Raw genomic sequence first — 18,169 nt, forward strand, 5'->3', positions numbered from 1 at the left:
TTTTTTAAGATCATTTTTAACTTGATATGGGGCCAGGTAAATGTGATATGGTCGACCAAAACTTATACTAGTGCGAGCGAGAAAACATGCTTTCGAAGTACGTCAGTTCGAATTTCGAATACGACTTTCTCTCTTCCACTCAAGTCATTTTGCTCGCCATATTGATTCTTGCGCTCTTTTTCGAAGTTAGAGAATCTTCGAGAGAGAGAATTCGGCAAAATGATATTATTTAATGTAAATTTTATGAATATTTCAGGTAAAAACGATATGAGTAGGAATAACCAGAAAATTACCTGGACTTATCGATTTTACGGCGACGTGCTTTTTTTTGTGTGTATGTTTTAGTCGAATGTTATGGATTGTGGTAAGATTGATTGTTTAGGCCGTATTGCCCAGCAAGTGGGGGATAGCTATAACTTTGATTGTTCTGATTCAGAACATGTACCACATACAGGCATTAAATGGGACAAGGATTAGAGTGAAAAAGTATTTTTCTGAATAATATTGAAATGTTGCTCAAACAATGTAATAATTTTAATTGACAGCGTGTTTGTTGCTACTATTATTATTGTGATAATTTTAGTAAAATGTTAAGCAGGTCAATAAATAATCCAACTGTGAGAACATTTCCTAGGGATTTTAAATCATCATTAATGACGCATGAATTATAAAGTCTCTAATAACTGCCGACGTCAGCTTGAGTATTTCCATTTATTTTTGGTAAGTCAGGCGGAAATACGGATGTATTAAGCAGCATACCATGAGATAATTTAAAGGCAAATCAATGTTTCAGCACTCGGAACAAGAGCAGGCCTCATATAAACAGAAGATGTGCCACATAAAGCCCAAAAAAACACGCCCATTACCAGAACTCTTTTATAGCTGCCCCGCCCCCCTTTTGGTGTCCCTCGGGGAAGGACTCGATAAGGGAGCTGCGGGAGGGGCGTGTATTATCAGCTGTTTCCCATTATGACTTCAGCGGAAATACACAAGCAAGTGGAAAACAGTCGAGGAAAAGCGGAAGCAGACAAAAAAAAACAGCCGCCACTGGCAATGCAAACACAGTAACACACTAAGACTCAAGCACAACAATCGCTTACACACGCAAACCGATAAAAATAAAAACAAAACCCATGGAACGAGAGGCAAAAATTGGAACTAAATGCGTATACGTAATGTGATAGAACCCACATAGAACCCCGTCCTACAATTCCGTCCATGAAAAGGGAACTACGGAGTGATAAAGCAGAAGGAAAAACAATGGCGACGTTGACGACGACTTGGCACTTCTCAAACAAACTAAAAATAAAGTCCAAAAATTAGAGACGAAGCTGAAAATACCTTTTTTGAGCTATGATGTCTACGAATTACTTGGGATATTCGACTTAACCCAATTTTAAATTGATTAGAGCAAAGCAAAGTTAAGAAGTTCTTAAGATATATTAGGGATATGTAGAATACAATCCCTACTTGAGTGCTTTTAGAATAGAATTGAAATTTATACAACATTTTTCTGGGTATTTATAACTAAGAATTTCCCATCCTTCTAAAATTGTAATACCCACGGTTAGGGTAAAGAAAAAGGCCAGCAAAGAGCAGAAACGAAGGGAAAGACAACTTTTCGTGGAAAGGCCGTGATAAAAATCGAAAACCAAGAAAAGCGAAAAACAAAAATGCTAGGAACCACACACACAAAGCTACTTAAGCCCCGACACATCGCACACATGCAAAGGAGAAAGGGGGAACCCCCTTGGCAGCTGCCATGGCAAACGAGCGAAAGAGACGGAAAGCGGGAGCGACAGGGACGGAGAGAAACAAACAGTGGGACACAGAGCTTGTCACTTTATTGAGCTCGATTTCAATGCACTGCCAACCCGACTGGGGCATATTAGTATGCAAAACTGATAATCAATAGGCGACGGACGACTCAATGCCCGACGCTCAGTGGAGATTATGGCGCAATTTGCATACGGGCATGTGCCAGTCGAAGATGTCGCCATTCTTATCCCGACAAACCGCCTGAATTGGCCCTGCAAATACCCCCAACAAAGGACCAACTGCAGTCGGTGTCGTTTAATTGAGTCAGACCATCGCAATTGGCCCACTCATCCGCTAACTGACAACACACTAATGTTTAATGTTGTGTAGAGCTCGTTTTTTTGCCTTCCCTAATTGAAATACGCGGAACACTAAAAAGCTTTCAGTACAACTTTTTCTGTACCAATGGAATGTTAGATCAAAGTTTCGAAACTAGAGGGAAGTGTCTAATAAACTACAGGAACAGTTCTATTCGCTTTGTTTTTAAAGGTTTCAATTCTCTCTGTTAAATTAGCAAATTACATATTCTTTTAAAATACTAGAATGCAAAAAATACAAGTATAAAGTCAAATTATTAATTCAAATTAATTTTTCTTTTCAGAGGCAACATTTTCCCTGAACACGTTTCAAGAAGAGGAAATACACATTTATTTATCAACAGCTGCAGAAGAATTTCTATATCTATTGCTTTCTTAATATTTATGAAATGTGTGCAGGATATAACATAAATATGAAAGGCCATACCTTTTTTCATCGCTACCTTACGACCTTTTCCGTGAAATTTTCAATAACTCTCTGGGGGTTTTATGGCCGCAATTTGCAATTTATCATCAATTTGATGTGCAAGGGGCCGAACATAAAAGTTGTCCAAATGGTGAGTGTAACAAAGGCCAATAAAAGCGGCTATGGGTTAACCGGGCGACTGACTATCCCCCAACCATATCCATAAGCGTAACATTTGCTTTTGCGATGATTTCTGGTCAGAAGCTGCCTGCATTCACCTGAAATTCTGAGTCAAATGCACCTGCTGCTTCTACACTAAGAACAAAATCATCTTTGGCAAACCCATAAATATTTATATGTTTGTGTAGCAGAATGACTATTATTGACAGAAATGAATCATTTAAATTCTAAGCAGTTTGTTTGTGATAAAATGGTTTACTTGGCTAATGGTAAACATTGAAGTGATAAGTCAAAAGATAGATACTTAATATTTTTTCAAGACATATATTTCTATTTGTACTCAAATGATTTAATTGGATTGATTCTGAATAGTCTTAAAAAATATCTCACTTGATTGAGAAAGGATTAGAAATGGTTATTATTAATCCTTTTCTCCGAGTGTTTCTGGGATGTCTCCTTAGGGGGAATAACAAAAACTATACCATACTTATGGGCCGCTTTGAGAGTTGCCATAAGACGCTTAATAACTGTGAGTAGTGGCAAGCAGGGGCGCAGGGCGGGGGGCGTGGCAAGGACATGGACGGCGAACTGAGGGTCCTCCGTCCGATGTATGTACGTGCCAATGGCCGTAGTCGCAGTAATAAACACACGCACAGCCCAGTTAACACAGAAATATGCCCCAAGTGTCAGGGCGGGCAAAACATGCGATGATGAGTGGGGAAAAGCGGCGGGGAAAGCCCAAGGAAATGGGAAATGGATTTTCAGTGGCCTTTTGTTTTTGTTGTTTTGTGTTTCATTCTTGTTTTTCTTTTTATACCCTTGTAGAGGGTATTATAATTTCAGTCAGATGTTTGCAACGCAGTGAAGGAGACGTTTCCGACCACATAAAGTATATATATTCTTGATCAGCACCAATAGCCGAGTCTATCTAGCCATGTCCGTCTGTCCGTCTGTCCGTTTCTATGCGAACTAGTCTCTCAGTTTTAAAGCTATCGCGATGAAACTTTCCCGAAGGTCTTCTTTCTATTGCAGGTAGTACATATGTCGGAGCCAGCCGGATCGGACCACTATATCTTAAGGCTCCCAAACAAATATAAGAAAAGTCATTGTAACTTTGTAGGAAGTAGGCGTTTTGATTCTTGACTACTTAAAAACAAAATTGAAATAAATCGAAACGCTGAATTTGGAATCCCTGGAACTGCACCGAGTGAGTATTCTTTTATCTACAAGGGTATATAAGCTTCGGCTGGCCGAAGGTAGCTTCCTTTCTTGTTCTTTGTTTTTTTTTTGTGTTTTATAATTACTCTGATAGAGCTGGTTTTTCTGTGAATGTGTGTTTCTGTGTTATGGTAAGCACACATAACGGTAATTTAATTAACATACATAAACACACGCACACACAACAATATAAGAGAATGTGGCACACAAAGAAAGGTGAAAGGTCAGGGGGAGGGGTAGGGGGAAATTCTTTGGGGCACTTACAAATCGTTTTCACAAACTTTTCGTTATTTTTGTAATCGATATTTAACTGGGGGTTTAACGCGATTTAAGTTTAGACATTTATAACTTCCAAAAGCACTTGATATTTTTAATTATTTGGAATAATTTTGATTATTGATTTGATCAACAAGCGGACACAAACTTATGCTATATTTCTTGGATATATATTCTATATGATAATTTAACTATTTATTTTGGGAGCTGTGTTTACAGCTGTGTTTTTTATGGCTATTTTGTTGTGTTTATTCTGTTGTGGTTTGCCGCCGGATATTGCACGTTTTGCCACCACTTCCGTTTCCTGCTGTGCGAGCGAAGCCAACCGTCGAGAAACGCGTTCCGCAAGCGAATAAACAAAAGGACTTCCACCGCATTTTCCTCGCATTTCCACGGCCAGTGTTGCCGTGCTGCAAGTCCTGCGCAGTGCGAAATTGAGAGAGATTTCTGAAGGGAAAGTGGCTCTCTGTCTCTCTTTAAAATGCAACCTGCTGACGGAACATCTGTGTTTTTGTTATTATGCTTTCGTCAGCAGCAAAAGCAACAACTGCAGCCATTCAATTGCAATTGCAGTGACTGAACATACAGGTATTTCAATTACACTCGCTCCTACCTTGGGGTCACCGAAAATAACTGCCGACTAATTGATGGCCCACAAAGGGTTTACGAGCTTATTCTTGATTGATATTAAACGCATTTCAGAGCTACAGAGAAATGAAATAGGGGTAGTTCAAATTGCGAAATCGGTGTATTAATATTACATATAAAATCCACCTTTATAGATAGAAAACAGGAAACTTTTTAGTAATAGAAAACATTGATAAGTTATGTTTAAAAAAAAAATAAAAAACAAATTAAATTCTTACTAATAAGTAAGAAATATTTATCAATAATAAAATGTACACTGTACATTAAACATCTTTAAAACATTTTTTTTTTAATGTTGTCTAACCATTTGTTTACTTTATCGTTCTATTCGTGGTAAACATTTTGTTTGCTGTCGCCTATAAAATTAAATCCATAATCTATTCACAAGAGAAAACTTATATTTAAAAACTTATTATTTTTTTATAATTAACGATGACATCATAACAATTTACACCGAACGATAATTTTTTAAGAAATCCATACCACAGTTTTTGTTCCGAACATAAATGTATGGGTAGGACAGCTCAAGTACGAAGCCTTTTTTGCAGAACGATTTGCACACAAATGCAGGGAGGAGTATCTGTGTGGATTTTGTGCCTCGTCGACGGCTGCCTAATGTCAAGGTTTTTTGGCTGCTGTTTAAAGTCCAGCAGCAGCAGGAAAAGCGGAAAAGCAGGAAAGGCAGAAACAGCCGAAAGAGCACGGCACGTGGCCAACATACCAAAGGGGAGGGGGTCGAAATGGGGGTCGATTATGCCATTACCAGGCCAATCCTGCACTTGCCCCTCGGAACAAACCTCCCCCTACCCTGCCCCCTGCCGTTGCCCCGCATGAATGAGCAAAAATGTCGCGACAAACCCGATTCGAAAGCCAATGTCAAGTGCACGAGGCAGCAAGGATATGCAGGCAAAAGCACTTTACAAGCATGATACCCCACGTACCCCTTTTTAACTACACCTCTGCCCACAGTAGAGCTTCCATAAATCAAACCATGCACTTAAGTAGCTTTCTTAGCTTTTTTTATAGTACATTTTTTTTTTAATAGATCTTAACAATTTCAATTTTAAGAAAAATGCTTAAATAATAGATGAATTAAAACTAAAAGTGGCATGCTCCAAGTAAATTGAAGAATAATAAGCTTAATCGATTTACAAAATTGAAAATTATAAATTTCGCCCCTTCTTTTTTTGTCGACATGTAAAATACAAGGTTGAAATTCGATATAGACAAGTCCGACCGTAACTCCGCATTAGGACGGTCGCTCTTGTGACCCGCAAATTTGATGGCACACTCACGTAAATGTATATCTATATTTTATATGTCATCGATTGCCAGCCAATTTTCCCCCTTTTCCGCCTTATTTCCTCACACACGAAGAGGGTTTCATGCATGATGACCCCGGCAGGACATAAAGCAACAAATACCTCAGGCAAATTCCACTTAGGCACCAATTAGACTACCACCAATTATGCGTATAATATTTGCTATTATTAAACATCAAGTGCAATTTTAATTACCTTGTTAATTATGAACAATGTATATCACCAAGTTTACACTAGATTGGAGTTATCTAAAGACCTTAAAGCGCGTTAAATTGTTTACGTTCATCAATAAACTTTTAAAGGTATAACAACGGAGGGCACTATCGAACGCTACCTCGACTATTATATATACATATATATACTATACTCAGCTTAAGAAAGTGCGAAGGAGAATTGCCAGCTGTAGAGCGACACTGCTTGCAGGCTTGCCACATAACGGTCATTTCATTATTTGCTCAATGAATGATCCAATTTAAGAATATAATCCAAACAAATTTGACTTTAAGGTCGTTTAATGCGATTTTGTAGTACCGCCTAATGATACTGATCAAGAATATATATACTTTATACGGTCGGTTCCGACAGCAAGCACAGTAGGTTGGCCGACCCCAGTTGCAGCATCATGCCTAATGTTTTCCAATGGGAACAAGCAACATGGGGCCTAATCAGCAACAGCTCCCTCTACAGCAACAAAAAACACAATTGATCGACTAGAGCTTCCTAAGATCTGAAGAATAACTGTTAGTCCGTGTTGCCCGTGTCGTCAAGATATTCGAGATGATGATGTCATTGATATTCCTTATAACCAAGATATTACCCCAAATAGCGCCAGGATCTAATCAAGCAGTTTCTGGTTTCCTCTTTGCTCTTACAGTCCAACCGTGAGTCAAATTGGACCTGGAAATCCAGATTTATGCGTTCACGAGATCCTGCGGACAAAAAAGAATATCGTCGAGCTGTGGACGATCTTAAGAAGCTCCTGCAAAAAACGTAGAGTGAATACTCCACCGATTTGTTCCACAATGCTGACCCCACAAAACCTTACGGATTTAACCTTTGGAGGGCAACAAGAAATATAAAAAGACAGCCTCCCCGCCGAATCCCAATAAAGGGTTCTGACAACACAGGGTGCAGATCTAACTCCGAACCTCGAAGGCGTTTGCTAATGAATTAGATGGACGCTTTTGGCCATTTAATCTAGCAAGGTTTGAAGACGTCGAAGACACTATAGCATTTCATTCCTGAAAGCATCCTCCCCAGCTATCGAACCTATTCTTTAAGTGAGTCCGGAAGAGATTTGTCTTCAATTTCAAAAGCTGCATCGCAGCAAAGCTTCAGTATTCGCCGGAGTTATCTACGAAAGGAATTCTCCTTATAGTACTCCTCTTTAACTCCATCTTACGTATCCACCACTTTCCCACCTATCGGAAGTGTGATACCCAAACCAGGTAAGCTGTCCTATAGACCAATAAGTTTGCTCCCACATTCTCTGAAATATTGCAAAGAATTTTTTTTAGCAGCACGATGGCAGTAAGAAAAGAATAGATTGCTTTCCTCACCAGTTTGGCTTTAGAAGACACTGACCGGCCAAATCTTCGAGATCTGGATACTGTCTGGCGACGTATGTTGACAATACTGCCTTTATTTCTAATTCTGCATATCGAATCGAAGCGACCCGAATGTTCCAAAACTTCTTAATCCTGTATAGCGAATGGACGACCAGATGGATCATTTCTATTAGCGGAAAAAAGTCTTAGCACTGCAACTTCTCCCTCTAATAACTCAAATCCATCCCAGGGTTAAATTCCAGGACACTGTCAGCCCGCAATCCTTCCAGGCCCAGTATTTGAAATTGATTTTGGACAAACAACTTACGAGGAGGCAGCCCTGAACAAAGTCACTGGAACATGCCGTGCCAAACTAAAAAAGATTGCTGGATGATTAGAGAAAGAAGTACAATCTGCCTCAGCAATAGAGACCTGCACGATACGATGTCGATTCCACGAGTAAAAGTAATCAAGTTGGCCACTATACTCGGCATCGTAGAATCGTACGAGTAGCAACGCCAAAAAATTCCAAATTTGACATTTCAAAATAAATTTACTGAAATTTCCTCTTCTAAAATTTCTTTTTTAGAATACACAAATCCATACGTGTTATGGATATGGTCCTTTAATGGTTCTTCTTTTTCCAACGAATTTGCGGTCTCATTTTGGTCAAGATTTCGTGCATGTGGGGTTCCAAGACGGTGAAACATAAAAAAACCCTCTTGTTCTAAAGAATTCGCGGTTTCATATTGTTAAAGAGTTAATCTATGATCTTAGGTGGATAAGAATTACAATTGTGATATCTTGGTCTATATTGGTTCCTCTTGTTCTAACAAGAATTTTGGTTGATTTTGTTTAATAAAAAAACAATAGTAAAACGATGCCGATGCCTACGATGCCACGATGCTAGACTTGACAGTTGGAATCGGCGTCGCCTAGTAGTAATCAAGTATATTTTTACTTACTCGTGCAGGTCTCCAATATATATATTTTATAGGGTCGGAAATGCGGATTTAATATCCGATGTCCAGTAATCAATAGCAATGCAGAGGCAGGCAAATGTTCCACACGACCGAAAACGACAAGAACTAATGCAAAAGTACAATCAATATTTTCCGCATTTGATGTTTATTCAATGTTGTATATTGTTTCTTGTAAGTTTTAAACTTAATTAATAGTGAAAAACTAATGTGAAGAAAATACAATTGTGTTTTTTCGTTACTGACTGACTCTTAGCTGCAGAGGACTGGCTGCTTGACGTAATTATTTATTTCCTTTAAGAATTCCTTCGAAAATCTCTTTAAAACTTAAAACTAAACTCATAATTCAGGATAATTTCGAGAGACGAAGTACTGTCGCTATCGAAACTAATACGTTATAAAAGCATAAATAAATTACATGTGGGTCACTAAAGCTACAGTCTACACCTAAGGAAGAGGCCAGGCCAATGGGCACCGAAATCCATTTACGACCATGTCTTGGGAACACTGAACGGTCCGAATCGCTGGTGCTTGTCTACGCCCCTCACCGCGAAATAATACCGCTGGTTTTCCTGGAACTGATTTAGCGTTACGGCCATGGGCAGCAGCATTGCATTGACATCGCCCACGTGCCGCCAACTGTCCGTACTTGGCTCGTGGATCGTCTCTTGGTACGCATAGATCTGGTATGTTACACAGTCGGCGAACCGCGGGCTAGTATCTTCGAGCGTCCAGGAGATGACGATGCCGGTGTCCAGCAGATTGATCCGGATTACGGGGCGAGAAGGAGGCACTTTCCAGGCGGGATTGAATGGCTGGGCAGGAGACGAGGGCAACGGAGCAGGATGAGAGTATCTCAAACGAGAGGCAGCCGGCGGGGTATTCTCCGAGCGGATCTGCATGGTTACGTTTGAGCCTAGGGAACTTCGCTGACCTGTGGATCGAGTTTATTAATTAGTAGGGAATTTCTGATAGCAATACAGTGATTCGAACTAACCTCCTCCATTATTCTGGACAATTTGTCGGGCATTAACGCGTCCCAATTGCATTGGAGACGCTCGCACCACACTGGCGCCTCCACGACCTCCTCTCGTCGCCGCTGCAGCCTGAGCATTCCGCTTGACCGCCGCATTGGATGCCTGGCGCAGACGAGCGTTCGCCTCAATTTGTGCCTGCACAGCCTTCGCGGCGGCCGCCGCCGCTGCATCATCCTCGTCTGTCAGGTCGATGACCGCCTTATCCTTGGGCTTGGCCGGCGCCAAGCTGGGCTGCTGCTGCTGGCCATAGCCCACAGTTCCCGCTCCACTGCCGCCGGCAGATGACATTGGCACAGAGACCGTGGCCCCAGAAAGCGGCGGCTGCTGCTGGGCGCGCACTTTCGTTGTGCACTTGGGAGCCTGTTTGGTCGGAGTCGCACTTGGCGTGGAACCAGGACCAGGACGAGGTCTGCAATGGGATACAATTGTAGGTTAGTAAAATCAAAATAAAACAGGAGACAACGCTATAGTCGAGTAGCGGCCATTTCAATTTTTTATACCCTTGCAGAGATTATTATGATTTCAGTCAGAAGTTTGCAACGCAGTAAAGGAGACGTTTCCAACCCCATAAAGTATATATATTCTTGCTCAGCATCACTAGAAGAGTCGATCTAGCCATGTCCGTCTGTCCGTCTGTCTGTTTCTACGCAAACTAGTCTCTCAGTTTTTGTGCTATCTTAATGAAACTTTCCCAAAAGTCTTCTTTCTATTGCAGGTAGTATATAAGTCGGAACCGACCGGATCGGACAACTATATCTTATAGCTCCCATAGGAAGGATCGGAAAAAAACGTTAAAAAAAATTCTAGCTTCGGTGTTTTTTCAAATATTACCTTCTACTCTTGGGAAAATTATTTTTTATATATTTCTAAATTTCGAATTAAATATTTAAAAAATCGAATCACTATATCGTATAGCTGCCATAGGAACGGTCGAAAAATGAAATGGAAATTAATAGGAAAAAATGATATCTTTGTTGACTTTTATTACATTCTCTTCTACTTTGGGATATGACTATTTTTAAATATTTCCGAATTTCGATTTTAATTTTATAAAGATCAAACTACTATATCATATGGCTGCCATAGAAACGATCGAAGAATTAATGTGAAATAATAGGAAATTTAACCTGTTTGCGATTTGTAAATTAATAGAATGATCTGCAAGGGTATATAAGCTTCGGCTTGCCGAAGCTAGCTTTCTTTCTTGTTTGCACATAAGATTAAAATGTACTCACGTTTGGTACTGTTGCTGCTGCTGCTGCTGCTGTTGTTGCTGCTGCTGTTGCTGCTGTTTCTGGGACACGTAGGCGGGGGCAGAGTTCCGGTTCCGCATGGCGGCCTTGGCCACCGAAGCCGCCATGGAGGCAGTGGTTCCGGTGTGCTTGGAGGCGTGCATGGTCCTCTGGCCACTGGGCGGTGAGGTCTGCAGGCGGTGAACGTTGGCCTGATTGTTGATCTGTGGCACGGGCAGGATGTTACCGGGTCCCGGTCGCTGGGGCGTGACCTTCTGCAGGCAGCCCCTGCGAACAGGGGGCGTGGGCGTGGTCGCTGCTGCCGGGGATTGAGATGAGTTGGCGGTGGAACGCGCTGGCTGCTGCTGGGAATTGGGACTCGGAGTGACCGGACCCGCACCGGCTGAGCTTGAGGAGGGTCCGAAGGCAGGTGGTGGCGGCCTGGCTCGCATGGGCGAGCGCATCGGAGATGTGCTGGCCTTGGGAGGTGTTCCGCTGGGCGGCGCCAACATACTGCCTGCAGCATGCGGCTGATCCGGAGCAGCGACCGTGGGCTTCATGGCCTTGAACGGAATGCCCACCTGAAGGCCAACCGCTCGCGTTATTCGCACAGGAGCAGTGAAGTGCGAATTCTTGGCCTCCAGATCCTTGAGCACCCGCTTGTGCACCGTCTCCAAGTCGAGGAACTGCTTTGAAACCTCGGCAATCTTGCGACGGTACGTGGTCAGGGTGTTCTCGCATTTATCCAGCTGCATACGGATTTCGGCGAAGTCACTTTTGACCAGCATCGCCTCGACGACCTTCTGCAGCACCAGCTCCTCGAGATCATCGCGGGACATTGTGTCGATGCTGCGGCGGAATGCCTTGAAGAACTCCAAGCGCAGCGGCTTAACATCCTTTTTAATTTCCGGGGCAGGCTTGAGCGCTGGCTTGGGTTTCTCTTCGTCCTCTGCTTTCTTTATCTCCACCTTGTCATCCTGGCCACCCATATCGATTTGGAGCGTGCCATCGCTAGAGCTGTTCGATTCCAGGTCTTCAGTCTTAGGTTTCTTATTGGGAATCTCCCCCTCCCGGTCCGGAGTGTTATCCAGGTGATCATGGCTCCGCTTGGTAATGTCCTTCTTGTCTTCCTCCGCGCCGATGGGCTTTGGGGGTGTTTCTAGTTCAGTCTCCAGTTCTGGGTCCATTTTCTCATCGGTGCTGAGGCGCACCCGTTTCGCTGCCGACTCCTCGGAGTCCTCGGCGGGCCGCAACAGATTACTGGAATTACTGTTTCCATCCTCCATGGCAGTGGACTTAACCTTGTTGTGGGTCTTCAGTTTCTCAAACTGATCGCACGCATTGTCGGAATTGTCCATTTGCAGGTCCTTGTCTCCAATTGATTCTGCCGTGGAATCATTGGCAAGTCCTTTGGTAGACGCTTCCTTCGCGGAACTTTGAAGGACTTCCTTTTCAATTTCCTTTCCCTGCGGTTCTTCGTCCTCATCCTCGGAGACAAGGACAACTTCGTCGTCCTTCGCTTGAGGTTTTTCGGGCTCTTCATTCGTTGACTCTGCGGCACTCGTACCCTTTTCGGTCTTATCGAGGGGCTCAAAGAAAATTACTTCGTCATCGGACTCCGTCTCTTTGGCTTCCTTTTCAACAGCCTGTTTCTCAGTAGCCAAATCCTTTTTATGGTCATCGGATGGCTCTTCGCATGTGCCATTTACCTTGGGTTCCTTATCATTTTCTGATATAACCATGGGTTCATTATCTGGTACTTTATCTTTCTTGCTACCAACGGCTTCAGTGTCCGCCTCCATTAGCAAATCGTCTATCGTGGTGTCGTTCATTTCCTGGGTTTGAGTTCGAAACTCCACCTCCATTTGGCTCGCCTTTTTGGAATCCGTTTCTGATTCTTCGGGCTCGACTACCATGGGCTCTTCTGTTGGCTTGGCCTCTTCTAGCTCTTCTAGATCCTTTTCGTCTTCGGGTTTTTTTGCTTCCTTTTCTGGCAGCTCTTCCGACGTTTCTGTCACCTCGGCCTCTTCTGTTACTTTGGCTTCTTCCCCCTTCTCTGTTACCTTTCCAATGTCCTCCGTTTCCCCAACGTCCCCTGACTCTTCTGTTTCCTTGACCTCTTCCGGTTCTTCCGCTTCCTTGGCCTTTTTGGGCTCTTCTGTTTGCTTGTCCTCTGGCAGTTCTTCTGCTTTATTGGACTCTTCTTGCTCCTCGACTAACATGGGCTCATCGGCCTCGAATAGCAGTGAGTCTTCTGCCTCTTCGGTTACCTTCTGCTCCTCGTCTTCAATTGACGCCGACTCCGTGGGTCTATCAACTTCTGTCAACTTTTCTTCTCCTTCGTTAGTTTGAACAGGCTCATCTTCTGAGATATCCTCTTCAACAGTCTTTGTGTCCTGCGTTGAGCCTTTCTCAATAGTAACTCCGCTGGTATCTTCTCCTTCGGCAACCGACTCCTCGACCTCCGTTGGCGTTTCGCATACCACACACTCGTCCGACGAGTCTAAATCTATGATGTCCGCCTTGGGTTTCTCTGGTTTATCAACTTTCTCGTCCTTAAGGATATCATCATCATCGGACGAAATCTCTTCGAGATCGTTGGCAGCTTGTTTATCCTCGGTGTCGAGATCTTTGATTAGCTTGGCCTTCTTGGAGTCGTGGGAAGCGATGGCGTCAAACTCATCGGAACTGGAAATACTGTCTAGCGCATCCATAAACACATCATCCGTGGAGGTGTTTACTTTTGCCCGGACTCCTTCATCGTTATTCACAGCATGTGGTTTGGCCTCTTCTTTTTCTTCCGATTTCTCTTTGCCGTCTGTTACTTTTCCAATGCTTTCTTCGTCCAGCTCAGCCAAATCAGCGATTTGCTCTGTGGATTCTTTAGCTGGAGTGGATTCTTCGATGCTCTCCACTTTGGCTTTCTCCTCAGTCTCAAGCTCGGAATCCGGCTCCACGCGCACTTTACTTTCTATTGATTCCGATACCTCTCCTTCTTCTACCTCTTCTTCTTTTTGCTCAGCCTGCTTTTCATCCGTCTCAGCAGCTGGTTGTTTCTCCTTCGTTGACGCAGAGTCGCTTTCATCGTTCTTATCGAATGCCTCCAGATCATCGGAATTCCTGGGACTAGAGTCTACAATGGAGCTAATCTTGTCCAGCAGGGCATCCAAATCACTTCCCGCATTGCGTTCCTGTTCCGATCGACTTATCGATTTGCTATCGGAGTTATCGACTCCATTGGGCAACTCACATAGGTCATCTTCATCCCCGGACGTTCGGCTCGATTCGTTGACCATTGCTGTAATTTAAATATGGATATACCCAAATCGTAGTTATCCATTTAAACAATTCGCACTTACCAGGGGTGGAGAGGGGTTCTACTTCACTGGCGAGGTCTGATGACAGAGTTCGCATTAAAGCGCCCTCTGTGGAGAGTTCCTTCAGATCCATTTTCTGGCTTACTTCCATCATTTTTATATTTTTGTATTAATCAAACTATTCCGAAATCATTGAACTGCTGAAAGAAAGTAAAACCTAGTTTTAGTATTTGACGGTTTGTGACAACTCTGGCGATGACATGGCAACCCTGTTAAAATCAATGTTCGACGCGAGTACTAAACTCAATAAACCAATACCCCAAGACCCCCTCCTGTTTTTTAAGAGATTAACAGTCTGGTTTTAGGACTGATATAAATGAAAAAACATTAAGTACAATGGCATGGCACACCACATGCTCGCATTAAAAAAAAATTCTCCTAAAATATAGGGAGCTTTCAGAAGAAAGCTTTCCAAAAGCTTCAGTCATAGTTTTCGCTTCTTAAAATTAGAAAATAATAACTTGGGAATTATACTATTTAAGCGAGTCTTAGGCAGATGAATTTTTTTTTCCATTTCGGACTGCTACGAAACCCTTAAGCCCCTATCTCGAATTCATTCAAAACCATTTCCTAACACTGATATAAGCGGAACCCGTACACCGGGATTATCATCAGATATGTTATGATGTTAATGTTAGACAGTGGTCCGATCCGAAAACTCCAAAACCAGAAACATAACTCAATACCAACAGCTTTTTTTGTTTCTTTTTTCGGACTCGATTAGGTGTGTATCTACCTATAGTCTAACCATGTGTTGTTGTTTTGTTGTTGGTTGTCCCAAGCGGTCGTCGCTTTCCGAACGCAACAATAACAACAACACGACTGCAGCGAAAAGACTAAAGCAAAGCGACGATAAATATTCGTGCAAAGGGAAGAAATGCGTGACGAAAGGTGCAAAAAAGAGAGAAATTGACCTGCTACCTACAACAAAATATTCCAAGACGATTGTTATACATTTGCATATGACATTTCACTAACAAAAGTGAGGTTATGATGAGTTAGTTGGATTTTTAAGCGTTTATAGACGTGCAAATATATTTGTAATAGTATTTGGAGGTGACTTACAAGTTTAAACGTCCTAGTACACGGTTTCCTATTTATTTCGATTTAGCTACACTTGGAGAAATGAAAATTACTTGAGCTTCTTGCCGCGTTCCAAGCGAAAATGAACGAGGTGAACGCCAGACCAGCTGACGTTGAACGAAATGAGAGCGAGAGAGCAAACAGCTGAGAGCGGTAAAAGCGAGAGGGGCGTACGGGAAAGTGGCAGGGAGATAGCCGGCAGGAGGGCGTGTCTCGGGATGATATGATAAGATTCGGTAATGAAATTCTACCCGAAGTCCAAGGAAATCACTTTTCCCACCTCGAACTTTGCCTTTCCCAGCAAGTAGGGCAAAGTAATAGTCGTCAATACTCCAATTCTCTCTAGCAAGTTGGCAGTTCTCTTTGGTATGGCAGTAATTTATAACAATATATTTAAAAACAAAAGAGGGATGGTTTAGAAACCGAACTTAAGCAAGAGGGGATCTTCGTAAAATCAAAACAATGTTTGATAACAACGCAAAAAGCAAAACGTGTAATAATAGCGCAAATAGAACGCGTTTTGTTGCTCGCGAGCGGGAGGGTGAGACGCGAACATAGGCTGTTAGAGCGAGACGACTGTATGGTGATTACCTAAAGAGGGGGCATATTTTAAGTAAAGATAGTTAATGGTCCTATGAATTCCTCAGCCCAACTAAGGCCTTAACCAAGATTAATTAAAAGCATAATTTGATAGCGGGTGGGGGGAGGGGGGGGGGTTGAGTTGGGAAGTGGGGCACTTACATATATGCAGAAGGAAGTAGGTAAAGATTGGAACTAAACCAAACCTAAAAAGTCACCTTGCAGGATACAAATCTTTCCAAACTTTCAGAACTTAGAAGACAGAGTCCGTCCGTCTGGTCTTTCCGATATGCACTTAGGACCTTGGCAGGATACCGGTTTCGCATAGAGTTGCGGAGCGAGCGGGACGGAAAGAGAGAGCGGACGGAGAGCAATTGCGAGAGAGAGCAAGATGACATATATATATACACGTGGCTATATATATTTGTCTGTATGTAGAAATTGAATAAAGTTCGCGTAGCGCCGAATACCTCACGACAAAGATACAGCAGCATGGCAAAAAGCAACAACTATAACAGAAAGCAAACGACAATTGAGGCGATGTTACGCTATATCTGCTGGTCGAAAGCTATACCCGGGATATGAACTCTATTTTGGGAGTTGGTCCTACGAGCTAGGGTTACTGCTAATCAGGGGATTACGGGTTCCGATAATTTTTTTTATAGATTCCTTTCCCGTAAGCATGTATGCATGTACATATGTATGTATGCACATGCACATGCACAAAAATGTAAATGATGATAAATTCACCTTTTGTTTTTTGCACTCAAAAGTAACTGAAGTAACTGAAGTATCGCCTTAAAAGAACGATTTTGTTATTAAACCCGCAACGGGCGTTATGTCTATTATAGCCGTCTCATTCTCCCTCTCTCTCTCTCTCTCACACACTCACACTAGTGCGCCCGTTTTAGCAACGGTACATCCGTGTGAGTTTGTATGTATATCAGAATGTGTATGTGTGCGATTTTGCAACGCGTTCACATTCTTTTTAGGTTACGTATTGATTTTGATGCAAAGTGAGGTTAGGTCGAAAAACATCCAAGTTTTTGGATATTTTACGGAACCAAGGACATTTTTGAAATCCCCTCAGCGCCCTCTACAGTTTTCTGATATTCGATTTTCCATAGAGACAAATCCCCGAAAAAACTAAAACCAGCAAGCTACAAGCGAAAGCAAAAGCAAAACGGGGCAACGTTTTTATTCACCTATTGTACAATTTTATGTTTTCAGGGTTGTCAGGTTTGCAATATTATTGAGCTATATCTTTTATAAAACACAATATGTCCTAGTCAGCACAACTGAAATGCAATTAATTACATAATTGTGACCTTGCTGCCGAGTAGGGTTGCCACCGGCAGGTCATATGTTTTATGCCGCTATAGCATTGTAGCCAGTCGGCACGTGGATATAGCAATCGTTTAGTCTTCATTTCATCAAAGCCCTATATCCAGATATATATCAGATTTCATATAAGTTATGCGAATCGCAACCACCTGACAACCCTGAAAACACAAATGTCTTGAAAGAGACTCGAACCATATCTGACGTACATATGGTACCCAGCCCAAATCAAAAAAAGTTAAAAAACCCTTAAACTAAACCCAATTACCAAGTAAAACATTCGTTTAGATAAATAAAGAGCAAATATATTACACTCTGTTTTGTATAGAATATAAATAAAGCAGTTTAATGAAAAAAAATTGTACTTACCTTCCTACGACTCGATAAACTCGTTTATTAACTGATGTAGTCACGAAAAATATTGGAATATGACATAACCCACGTCTACAACTGTCAATTGTCAATGATTTGAATGAATTTAACAGTTTTTTTGTGATTTGTTTACAATTTGCAGGCAAATCCGCTTCCGATGCCCTTAAACGATGAAGAATGAAACACAGACTAAAATCGGACAACAACAAAAGGTGCCGAAAAGAACCAGTCCAGGCACAACTGGTTCCGAATAGTGGCGCCCGGATTGCCACCGAGGGGCATGTCGAATAGCGGTGAGTGCGTGAGCGGGATTTTAGATACAATTTAGAAATCTCGTGTTTTTAAGTGACATTGTAAGGGTTTTGAGTAGCGCTTTAGTGTCAGCTGGAAAATGTTAAGACTCAAGTCTTTGTAGATTTTTATTGGTGGGAGTAAA

At 42.2% G+C, this 18,169-nt stretch overlaps 2 protein-coding genes across 6 annotated transcripts in view; both read right to left on the reverse strand.

The window, feature by feature from the left end:
• The window catches only part of LOC108068350 (uncharacterized), a 67,685-nt gene extending 63,305 nt beyond the window's left edge, over positions 1 to 4,380 (reverse strand). Inside the window, exon 1 of the mRNA XM_070213699.1 lies at positions 4,204 to 4,380. The gene's annotated coding sequence lies outside the window, so the exon portion shown is untranslated. The remainder of the gene's footprint in view (positions 1 to 4,203) is intronic.
• A 4,452-nt stretch (positions 4,381 to 8,832) lies between these two features.
• On the reverse strand, positions 8,833 to 17,914 carry wde (Fibronectin-III type domain-containing protein windei). 5 transcript variants are annotated; one of them, XM_017157874.3, is made up of 5 exons: positions 17,731 to 17,914; positions 14,341 to 14,495; positions 10,985 to 14,279; positions 9,710 to 10,158; positions 8,833 to 9,646 (listed from the first exon to the last, which is right to left on the reverse strand). In XM_017157874.3, the coding sequence occupies exons 2-5, from the start codon at positions 14,450 to 14,452 to the stop codon at positions 9,198 to 9,200; spliced, it is 4,305 nt and encodes a 1,434-aa protein (XP_017013363.2). In that variant the 5' UTR covers positions 14,453 to 14,495; positions 17,731 to 17,914; the 3' UTR covers positions 8,833 to 9,197. The 5 variants fall into 5 exon arrangements, with proteins under 5 accessions (XP_017013363.2, XP_017013361.2, XP_017013362.2 ...); XM_017157872.3 differs by having other exon boundaries at positions 14,341 to 14,498; XM_017157873.3 differs by lacking the exon at positions 17,731 to 17,914 and adding an exon at positions 15,424 to 15,538.
• Positions 17,915 to 18,169: the final 255 nt, after the last annotated feature.

Source organism: Drosophila takahashii, chromosome 2R (assembly GCF_030179915.1).
Source record: "Drosophila takahashii strain IR98-3 E-12201 chromosome 2R, DtakHiC1v2, whole genome shotgun sequence".
Taxonomy (NCBI): domain Eukaryota; kingdom Metazoa; phylum Arthropoda; class Insecta; order Diptera; family Drosophilidae; genus Drosophila; species Drosophila takahashii.

Excerpts from the sequence above, each read along its gene's own strand:
- wde (XM_017157874.3), bottom strand. The coding sequence starts at position 14,452 with ATGATGGAAGTAAGCCAGAAAATGGATCTGAAGGAACTCTCCACAGAG. Across the intron at positions 10,159-10,984 it reads CAGCAGCAACAGTACCAAAC|ACCTCGTCCTGGTCCTGGTT; the intron begins GTGAGTACATTT and ends ATCCCATTGCAG. Across the intron at positions 9,647-9,709 it reads TGTCCAGAATAATGGAGGAG|GTCAGCGAAGTTCCCTAGGC; the intron begins GTTAGTTCGAAT and ends CTCGATCCACAG.